Raw genomic sequence first — 11,888 nt, forward strand, 5'->3', positions numbered from 1 at the left:
CTTTTGAAGAGACGGGGATTAATGGTAATGATGAAGATGTTTCACATAAAAGAAAAAAGCTAGACTCTGTTAAATGTTCTGGGTCTATATTGTCCCTGGAGGTGAAACTTGAAATCCGACACCACTTCCAGGTGCCTCAACAGGCATTAAAAGGCTGGTAGAAGCTTCTCGTTTGTGTATAGGTCTATGTATTGCTCAAAAGTTGGGGGTTCCCGTCCTGTAGTTCAGGGAGATACTCTCTGTGCATCGTGTCCCTTTTCCGCACACTGCTCTCAGCCAGTCTCTCCACTGTGGAGTGTGAATGAATGAAACACGTCCCAGTTTGGGACTATGGCACCTTACTTTCCCTGGGTGCAGCTCTCAGGGCTTCTCTTCTTAAGAACTCATTTGGGGAGGCACTTAATTTACATTGCTAAGGTCCTCTTCCTTGGCATCCAGTTTTAACATCATAGTTTTCAGATAACACCCCACTCTTTGTGACACCATTTACAGAACTGCATTGTAGCAAAATAATGAGTTTTTTTAAAAAACAATTTGTATGTAACCAGGTTTCCACCGTATGGAAGCAGAGTGTCAGAAACATGCATTGCCTGAACGCTGCGGTTCAGGGGCAGGGAGCGTGGGACTGTCAGCTGAGGCCGTCTCCCGAAAACTGCCCCCGTGTCTACCGTGTTCTGTCTTCTGCCTGCCCGCCTCATCATTTTTGTCCTTATTATTTCCTTCTCTCTCCTCACGTTGTGCTGCTCCTCCCACCCTGTTCCCCAGGTTGTTTTTCCTTTCGGTTCCTTTCCCATCTCCACAAGCGCCCGACACCCAGGGCTGCTTTTCGTTTTCCCTCCGTGATCCAGTTAATACTTTTTTGGTTGATAACTGATGTTCTGTGTAACTTCATTTAATTCCCACCGCAAATTAGTTTTAGAATGAGGTAAACTAGACTCGGTTTAGTTTTTTGACCGATTTTCTAGACAGGAGAATTTTAGTGTCTGAGTCTTAATCGCTCTATTAAGTGCTGTGTTCATCGTGCTGAATCCCTTTCTCTGTGATGCAGAGAGCTGGTGGCATCAGGGCTTGATTTAATTAAAATTGCTAACCTGATGGTGAAGATTTTATTATAACCCAACATCTCCATATAGTACTTTCAAAAAGAATGCTCTGGTATACAACAACCGCAGGACTTAAATAAAATAAGCAATGAAGGAAGTGTTAAAATTGGCTTCAGGCCACCTGTGTGCTTGCTTTTGATGTCCAGGAAATAATGGGATTTTCTCAGCAGCTTGAACACAGGGAAGTTATACCTTCTAAAAATAGACAGTAATTTGTCATTATTCACAATATTGATGTCCTATAAGGGCAACACAAACACTAAATTACTGAATACTAAGCCATCATTCCTAGGGGAAATACAAGACTAGCCTTCTCCAAGCCCTGGTAATGAGATTTTTGTTAACCGATCAGTACATAACCTTGTTTTATGTTTCTTTTTTTTTTTTCTGTTTAGTGAACATCTTATTTAATATACATTGCTGACTCATTAACATTGAACTTAAGGCCAACAGCCCTCTGACTTGTGCCTAAACAAAGCTTACCTGACATTTTTCTCCTTAAGTCACATCTCAGCCTTCCTGCCTCAGAAACACTAAACAGGCACTTTGGCATTGTGCTTAGGAACTGTTTCAACTGTGAAATCGCCAACAAAAAGCACCCCAAAAGTGGCACTTCACAAGACTGAGAAATGAGCACGTACTGACAGTCTGAGAGCTGAAACCAAAAGGCAGAGTGTCACCTTGTTTGATCTCAGCTGGGAACATGTGTGTCCGGAGGCTCAGGTCTTTCAGTACTCTCATACGTAGGTAACTAGGAAAGTTTTGAAACAGACTGCGTTGTTATCCATTACTTCACTTCCAAGAAACAGGCAGCAGCATCCTTAATGATGCACTCGTGCAACTTCCCACTGGCCCGGCTTACTGTTGTCACTGGGCAGGCTTCACTTGTTTCCATCTGCGTGGATTTTACATTTCTTGATTTTTGTGTATCTTGGAACTTTTATAATGATTATGTACATATGTGCAGATTACTGTGAAAAGCACCACAGGCATTAACTTTTGGAATTACAAGTAGATTTTTAGCAAGTAGGCTGATTCAAAATATGGAATCTACACATGAGGATTGACTATAATTACTTTATTAAAGCATTGATCTTGAGGGAAATTTGTTTCTTCTGCAGATCCAGATCCTTAATTCCATAAGCTTTGATGACAGTCAGTGATACGTACTAAAGTAGGCTTGTGCCCTGCTGGAATGTTATTGAATAAACCTAGTTCATTATAGAAGTTATAAAAATAGGCTCACGCCTGTAGCACAGTGGTTACGACGCCCACCACATACACTAAGGGTGGCGGGTTTGAACCCGGCCTGGGCCAGCTAATCAACTACAACAAAAAAATAGCTCGCTCTGTGGATGGGCGCCTGTAGTCCCAGCTACTTTGGGAGGCTGAGGCAAGAGAATTGCCCAAGCCTAAGAGTTTGAAGTTGCTGTGAGCTGTGACGCCACAGCACTCTACCGAGGGCAACATAACTCAAATCTAGACATGTCATAATGAAAACAATAACTGAACTATATTGATACTCCTGCAGTAGAACCTCCTACCTACCTCACTGTTTCCATGGGAGTAGTTTATTCCAAATTCCAACTGGAATGCTGGAGTCCATTTGCTGCCCAGGCCTTCACTTCCAAAGATGACTGATCCACCACACCTACCTACAGTGTAGGACTCCCATTTTTACTTTTAGTCTAGTTCCGAGGCTGGAGGTAGAGCTGTGGCAGTTGGAGTCTGGAGGGCAGGGAGGAAAGATGAAGGTTGCAGCTCCTAGAGGGCAGGTTCTTGTCTCTAGGGCAGGTTCTTCAGATGACTCTGATGAATGCTGCCGTGACTCGTAGGGGTGCTAGAGAATAGCTCCAGACCTGATGGAAGCCATGTTCTCCTGAAAACAGGGGTCCTCCTAGAGATAAAAGCTGAGGAAGCGTGGTCCATTGATCTGATCCATCAAGGCATTTCCTGCCTTCCTCCTTAAGGTTTCAACTCTGAAAGATTTTGTGTGTGGTGTTAAAACAGAAATGCAGGCACAGTCCTCTCTGTGTGATAAGCCATGGTAGGAAGTCTCCCATCAAGAAGATGAATACTCTGCAAGGTTATATTACATAGTAATATTATTAAGCAATATTATTTATGCTCAGTGTTTTTCTGTAAGATTACTGTATTCTATAATATTTAACAGATTTTTATGTCCTATGTTCATTTCTATTCACTTAATAGAAGTGGTAGTATACGTTAGCATACTAAAGCCAAAAAGGAAATATAGAGCTTATATAATGTATCTAAAGCTATCAAATTCATAGACAGAAGTCGCCAGAGACACTCCCATCTTAGAAAAGTGTTAAAAGGACAGATCTCATGATAAATATTCTTCCAAATTAAGGAAGAAAATGAGTCTTGGGCTTCTTTTAAATGACAGATTTCTTTGAGGAAGAAGATTTTTGATGGGGTCTGCATTTTTTTTTTTTAGTGAAAAATAAGGGACTAGATATTAAATGGACTTTAATTCATCATTAATAATTTTAATAAAGTAGTTATATTGGTGTTTTACCATTTTTTGATACTTTAATTTTATCCCAAGAAAGAATAAAACATATTCCAATTTTAATAAATGGACTTCTTAATAGAAAAGAAGTCTTTTAATTCAGAACGCTTCTGTTTCCTTAGATGTTCTCTAGATTGATTGAAGTCTAGCTTGTAAAGGAACTTATTTAATTTTATTTACTAAATTTCTTAATTTCTTTGACTTCTTCCAGGCAACCCTTTTTCCTCCAGGAGGGTTAACCCCTCTCGGGCTCTCGTAACAGAGGAACACAGGGGACTCAGCCTGTCATTGACAAGATGGCCCATTCTCTGGTTATATAGTGGGGTTATGAAACCTTAACCTGTGTCGCAGGCTGAGAGTGCTAAGCTGCAGGCTGGGAAATGAATGTTCAGGCAGTCCTTTCTTGTTTTCAGGATAAGATGGAATTTTATACCTTCTCTGGAGAAAGGAATTAGGTTTCTTCTTCACCCTGCGTGTGTTCTGACTCACCTACCCGGGTGACCAGGTGGCCTAGCACTGTCTTAGGTCTCTTAAGAGAATATAACAAGGGACCAAGCTACTGTTTGTAGTAAATACTATTTTATAAGAAAAAGTTTCAGTGTTTTTTAAATAAGTTTTTTAGTAAGTCATAAATCCTGAAACACTAGTACATTATAATCCTTTAAACAAATGCAAGTGTTTCCTTGATTAAATCAATGTTTATTACATCTCATAAATTTTCACATTCTTTTGTGAAAACAAGAAATAGAAGACCAAAAAACAATGGGTAAACAAAATAAATCATAGATTGATTAGAGATTTAACACAGAAAGAGTTGAGATTTTTAAATCTCAGGGAAAAAAAATTTGTATGTAATTGATTTTTAGCAGGTTAATGCCGTTCAAATCAATAGACGAGACCAGGGTGTTTGGGTTGACTTTATAGGAGAATGTAAAATTTTCTGCTTGTCATATAAGACACCCAAATACAAAATCAAACACTGGGTACATACAATGAGTATAAGAAAAGGAAGATTTATATTATATGCATAACTCTTAAAATTTAAGAAAACCATCAAACTCATTTTAAATGAGGAAAAGACAAGAAGTTCATACATGGAGAAATTGTTGGCCACCAGAGGAATTCCTTTCCTTCACCTAAGATTTTGTACACACCTGTCCTCATGCTGAGCTCAGGGCTGGTATTTCAGTGGTGAGGAAGTCAGGCTGGGTCCTCTAGGGGAGAGAGGGAGGCAAGGGACATATTAAGCAAAGGAATACAAATTGAGTTAGACACCTTGACAGCTGTTTTTAGAAATTGTTAACAATACTGGCAAAGTGATGGAAATTGGCAAAATTATTTATGATTCCTAAAATGACAGAAAACCTTTTTTAACCTTGGAAATGCTCCTAACAACAGAATTCAAAAAAAGAAAGCCCATGTATTGAGCAACATGTCAAGTAAAAAAGAATTTTTAACCCAATGAGCATGACCTAATGATTAAGTTATTATAAAACTAATAACATGAACCGATGTCATTATAGGTGACGGCAGGTGCTTTTGTGCTGCTGAGTTCATTTCTGTGAAATAAGTAAGCATGCAGACTTACCAATAGTAGGATTACATTAAAGTTCATTTTATGGAATGCTTACGCACTTACTAGAAGCAATGTCAAGATCTATTTTATATTTTATTAAAAAGGATTCTTTCCCTCTTTTAAGCTGACCACGCAGACTCTGCCTTCTCCGTGTTCCTGCAGCCAGAGACATGACCTGACACCCTGATGACCACTCTCAGGGCCCTTGTGTGACTGGCCGGTGCACCATGGAACTTAAAGTATGGGTGGATGGAGTTCAGAGGATTGTTTGTGGGGTCACCGAAGTCACAACTTGCCAGGAGGTTGTAATAGCCTTAGCTCAAGCGATAGGTAAGTGTGCCTTGTGGGGGTCTGAGATACAAGCACAATATGTCACTTTTCTGTTGGGTACATGGTATGTGTTGGCACGGGATAGGGGTCTCTAGTGGATGCTGTCTGTCTGGTTCCATGATAAGCCACACAGGCACGCTCTCACTTAGTCTACTGTTTGCCTGTATTTAGGTAAATCTCCAGTGATGCTGCTCTCTGACGCCCCCCACGTCACTAACCTTGAATCTGCACTGCCTTCTCCTCTCCCGTTGTTTAGATTAAACGGTGATTTCTGGAACTAAAGGTGTTTTCTTAAGCCAAAATTTAGACTCTTAGTTTAGAATCCCTCATCAGGAAAAATCCTACTTATCGTTTATTTCTGAATTCTTTTAGAAAATACAGCAAAGTAAATAACATTGTTCTTCATTAGGAAGACAATGTTTACTTTTAAATCTTATTATACAGTAAAGATGAGGCACATTTCCTGGCTCCATCTAACTTTCCTACCCTGTTTTGCCTTTTCTTCTAATTAATTTTAAGCCGATATTTATCATAATTTATACATGCTTATTAGCTCCTTTAGTCCTTTTGGAACAGGATGAGGGCATAAATTCCTGCACCGGTAAAATGTATATTAAAATTTGGGTTTGATCTTAAATTTGTCATTTGGGAAAAATGTATTAAGAGGAAATTATGTGGTCGGCACCATGCCAGGTGCTCAGTGCTTTTGTCTCTTGAGTTCCTCATCAAAAGTTTTGCCTTGCTAATTTATACCAGAAGAGTCATAATGTCGCCAAGGCGCTTTAGCATTTGGTAGAGATGGTAGTGTCATCCATGTTGTGACAGAGACCCTATTGGAAGTTGACGATGCCGTGTACAAAGATAGAAGTTTTCTTGTAATACTGACATCTTTTTATTTTTCCTTAAACCAATGGTTCTCAACCTTCCTAATGCTGCAATGTATTTTCATTGTTAAAAAGGGGTCACAACCCACAGATTGAGAACCGCTGCTAAACATCACCTCACACTAATCTGTTGCAGCAGTGCTGAAAATCCTAAGCTTTTATATCCAATAAAATTGTCTTGCATTTGGGACTAATATTGTATTTTGTAGACGTAAGTTTAGTAACTAAAGAAGAGAAGATTAAGGCATTTAATTTTATTTCCTATTCATTTCTACCAACTCACAATTGCCCCTTTTAAGAGCTTCATGCAATTTATTTGCTTTTTTTCCTTAGTGGAGACTAAGATGCTCAATTGTCAAACCTAGATTCCTTTGTTATATTTTGGAATTATGCCATGGGCAGTGCTAAAAACAAAATGTCCAGCTGTACCAGGTGTATGTTTATCCATTTGGACTAAAGAATGCACTTATTTGTGAATAAATGAAAAAGAAGTTGTAAATGACTCTGCCTTCCCATTTTTGCTCAATAACTCAGGCTAAGACGTTTTTGAAAAGTTGACAACTTGAATACAGATGTTTTATGATATTCCTCCAAACTTGGCTAAACATCTCTTTTTCTGTATCATAAATATTTCATTGAATTCAGAATTTATCTAAGAGGTGACTTAACTGGAAAATAGCTAAGAGCTGTGGATCTTCTTGTTTCTGTTGTGAGGGTTGATTAATTAAAGAAAATTGCTGCTTTAAAAAAAGTTCCTGAATTTCCATGGCTTAACACAACCTATTCTACCAACAGCTATACTATTCGTAGAATGTGGACTAAGTAATACCACAGCAATTTATAAAGAATTTAGAGTGAAACAACTCATAGACTGGTTTCTTGGGTTTATGTCCATGTTTGTCTCATGGGGGCACCACACACACACACACACACACACACACACACACAGATTCTTGATTAGAGGTTATTGAGTTGTTCTGGATAGTTAAAATTATTTTGCATTTTTTTTAAAATTTCAAAATATTAGGGGGGGATACAAATGTTTTTGGCTACGTGGATTGCTTTTGTAATGCTTGAGTCAGGGTTATAAGTATGCCCGTCACCTGAGGAAACCATAGAAACTGTCGGAATGATTTACAGTGAAAACTTGCAAGTAAGTTGGCAATCTACCAGTATATGTGACAGCTGACGTTTTCTGAGTGCTACTAACCAATCAAAGCAAATTAGAAAAGAGCTAAAAACAGAACACAGTCTAATCAAAGGTGTGGAATATATCTAATCCTGTGGAAGATTATATTTAAAGGATGGATGTAGAATGCATTCTCAGATATGACAAAATAATTACAAGTGAAACCATGATTAAAACATTTTATTATGAAGTGTTTAAACTGCCCAGCAAGAACATACTACGTGTTTGGTCACTGTACATCCTAGACTTGCTGAAACATTCCCAATTTAAATATTCTACTTTGTTTCTCCTGTTAACTATCCCAGAAATGCCATTATTTCAGAGGTGAACCCTCTTCTTAAATCTGTAAGTGAAACACAAAGCCCTTGACCAATCATCTGTCTCAATTTATAGTGGAGAGAAAACACATTTGCATTTACAACATTTCACACCAAAACTATGAAAGAGGATATATTTCTGCCCCCAGGTAGTTAGAGCTTAACACAGAAATAAAGTCCAGCTAAGAAAAAATGAGAGAGAGAAAGAGGAGGAGGAGGAAATCAAGGAGCTTGAGGGAAAGGGTTTCTGATCCACAATATTCTGATACTTGCTGTCATTTAAAGGGTCAATGATTTATAATTTTTCTCTGTTCCCTCATCTTGCGATCCTTTTCTCATATCTCCTTCAGCTAGGGCCACAGCAAGCATTTCATGGAGACCCTTTCAAAAAAGCTGTTTCATATAGTTTGCCCCAACAAAATCAGTGTTCAAACACACACATTTTAAAGTGACCTTTAGTTTTAATATTTAACGTTTCTCTTCTCTGGAAGCCTTTTCTGAGTAGGGCTCTTGCTTATCTTTCTTACAACCTTGCTCTACCTAAAGTAGGTACTGAATACAACTTAGTTTCTAGGACCGCGCTATCCAGTAGAACTTTCTGCAAGGTTATTCTGTATCTGTGCTATCCAGTATGAGAGTTACTGGCCACATGAAACTATGGAGTACTTGAAAGGTGGCTAGTGTAACTGACGCAATGAATTTTTAATTTTAATTAAAATTTAAACAAGGCTAATGATTATGGTGGTAAACAACACATTTCTGTAATAGGAGGTGACTGTGTCTCAGTCTTAACATGTCGAAACCCAAGCTCTGTGTCTCAACTGTGACCATTCTCAAATTTCCTCCCTCTCCCCATCTCAGCAACTGAGAACTCTTAATCTTTTAATTGCTTAGGTCACAAACCTTTGTATCATCTTTGGCTCTTTTCTTGCTCGGCCATCTTACAACTCAATCCATCAGCAGATCCTGTCTGTACTACCTGCAGAATATACCCAGAATTTCATCTCCTCTCTCTGCAACCACTGTCAGCCACCACCATTTCTCCCCTAGATATTTTTTCAGTGGCTTTCAACTCATCTCTCTGCTTCAACCTTGACCCTTCCAGCCTCAACAGATTTCTTTTAAAGAAATCCTTTTACAATTTGTTGCAGCATGTTGCTCCTCTGCTCAAAACACTCCAGTGGTTTTCTGATTCAGAAAATTCCAAAGTCTATACAGTGGTCTGTCTTTGGGGCCCTATGCGAACCCCTACTTTACCGTCACCAGTTTGCCGTCATCTCATACAGCTGCCTTTGGTTGTGCCCTCTCAGACAGACCTGCCGCACTCCCCCACAGTGCAGTGTCCGCAGGGGCTCTCTCCCATCGTAACACTCTGTAGCCGGGTGTCTTGTGATTCACCCCCTTGGGTCTCTTCTTAAATGTGACCTTAGCATAGAGCCCCTCCCGTGTTCTCGCTCTCTCTCTCTCTCTCTCACACACACACGTGCGTGCTTCCTGTCTCACACTTGTTTTGACATCACTTAACTCATCTTCCATATCACACATAAGCCACAATCCTTTATCCACTTTGTAAAATCTAAAATTCTGAAAACTTAAAGTTTATTATACTTCATTTGTTAGCAATACCTGCTGTGGTTTAAACTTGGAGATAAAAACGGATCAAATTTGATGTGAGGCTATTGGAGTCTATTTTTATTCCATTCAGTGTGAACACTGATACCTTTTACTTTGGAAATTTTTAATCGTTTGATTACAAAACCTTCAGAACAGCACCATACTGCCTTTTAAAAATCTAAAAACTTCTGGACTTTTAGAATCCAGATGTTTGTCCCACGTGACTTAAAGCTGTTGGATTAAAAAACTGTAGACCTCCATTCATTCATTTGTGTATTGTCTGTACTGTTTGATCACTCACTCCCATAGCTTAAAACCTTTAAGTTTAGAGTATGTAAAAAGTATGTAATCTTGTGAGAACTTGAGCTTTTTATACTTACAGTACTTCTCAAACCAACTAGAAGTCCAGCAGTTCATCTAGTTCTGAAACGATGTGCCTGGAGCTCCCACAAGTTAAAGAGCTCAGTTTTACGAGGCTGTCTCCCCTCAAACGACAATTACAGGTCCAGGCCACCCATACTTCTGACAATCCAGCTATAAGTTGGGCGTCCCCCACAGTATTTTTCATGTACCTATAGATAAGCTTAAAAAATTACACACTTTGAGGTGTAAAGTCTCATTTTTCATTTGCCGTATTGAGGATTTTCCTTGTCATTTTACCTCATCCCTCAGGATTGTCTCAATGCTGTTGGCATCACTTGACATATGACCAAACCGAGGCACAGAGGTGTTCAAGAACTTGCCCGTCCAGCCTCTAAGCAGGGGCCTGGGATCCAAACCAGTGGTCTGATCCCAAACCTCTGCCTTTATCTGCTATTGTATTACGTTGGTTATGCCCCCCTGTGATCTCCATGGACAATTATTGGAAGACATCAATATAATTGCTGACTAAATGACATTGAAACAGGAAATAAAAATCCTTCCTGGTAAAATATCCTGCTTTTTTAGCATTATATTTAGCATCATGTATAATTTTGATGTTTATAACAGACTAATCATCTTTAATTCTAAGTAGCTTCTATATTTTCCACATCTATGAAAGATGATTTTTCTTTTTTTTCTTTTTTTTTGGCTATTTATTTTTTTCTTTTTTGGACACAAGGCCTCACTGTGTTGCCCGGGCTGGAGTGCAGTGGTATGAACCCAGTTCCCTCAGCCTACAACTAGACTCAAGCAATTCCCTTGCTTCAGCCTGCCAAATAGCTGGGACCATAAGCAGGCATCACCGTGCCTCACTAATTTTTAAATTTTTCTTTTTACAGAGGCAGGGTCTCACTGTATTGTTTAGGCTGGTCTTGAACTCCTGATCTTAAGTGATCCCTTCCCACCTCCCGAGCCTCCATGCTCAACCTGTAAAAGATTATTTTAATGAATGGGAATGTTTGTAATTCACAGGATGCATTAGTCAGATTGGGTTAAATTCTACTGCATTAACGAACAGTTTCCCAGGTCTTCCTGGTTTGTAGTGATAATCGTTTCTTATTATTTTGGTTAATATTTATGTAAAGTAACCAGCACATTCTCTACCAAATCATAGTAACCATTTTTATTATTTTTCTTATTTCTGATATGTCCAGAAACCTGAAGATATGTTAGCCTTAAGTGCATAAGAAATTAGTACCATCTCTCTATCATGTCCTTTGAATAACCTTCAGTATTCATCTTTGGGGTGAGAAGGATGTGATACTGAAGAAAAAATCAAGCATTGGTTAAATTTAAAACTTAAGAAGAGGTTAGTGATCAAAGTGTTTAGTAGAATCTCTATTCCCAGGTCTCGACATTATTTCTGACTTATATTTGGTGTTCATTGTATATTTGTTGACTGAATAATAAAATACAACTTTTAAATCATGATTTTGTTTTATGACTCTAAAGAGAAATTCCCTAAAATTGTAAAAATGGTTGCAGTTTTCAAAAATAGTTGAAATGAAGGCATAAAATTTCTGGGTGATCCATATTTGAATATTTTAGTTTTGATATATATTTTCAAATTTCTGATATTACTTCATAGTCATATATTCCACTGTAAGTTAGGTGGCAGTAAGATAAGGTGTTAATCCTCTTTTAATTTATGTCAGTTGTCCAGTAAGATTCCATTAGTGCATTAAAATCTGTATGTAATTTTTCTCAGTATATGAAGTTAATGATTTGGGGGATTAGTCTCAATTGCTTCAACTATTTAAAACTATAAATAATAACTTATTTACTATTACTAAATTGGATCACAACAATTTGACAACAGCACACAATCCTACATAGTTAAAACAGCTTAAACTACAAATGACATAGGTTGGTAGGTAGGGTAGGTAGGTAGATAGACAGATAATACTTTTATTAGT

General features: G+C 38.3%; 1 protein-coding gene across 2 annotated transcripts in view; it reads left to right on the plus strand.

The window, feature by feature from the left end:
• The window catches only part of RASSF8 (Ras association domain family member 8), a 79,124-nt gene that overhangs the window by 56,920 nt on the left and 10,316 nt on the right, over positions 1-11,888 (plus strand). For both annotated transcript variants that reach the window (XM_012806770.2, XM_023514723.1), the window contains exon 2: positions 5,340-5,545. In XM_012806770.2, the coding sequence (XP_012662224.1) occupies positions 5,443-5,545 (103 nt within the window). In that variant the 5' untranslated portion in view covers positions 5,340-5,442. The remainder of the gene's footprint in view (positions 1-5,339; positions 5,546-11,888) is intronic.

The sequence above is a fragment of the Otolemur garnettii genome, unplaced genomic scaffold (genome assembly GCF_000181295.1).
Source record: "Otolemur garnettii isolate 467f Iridium unplaced genomic scaffold, OtoGar3 scaffold00057, whole genome shotgun sequence".
Classification (NCBI taxonomy): domain Eukaryota; kingdom Metazoa; phylum Chordata; class Mammalia; order Primates; family Galagidae; genus Otolemur; species Otolemur garnettii.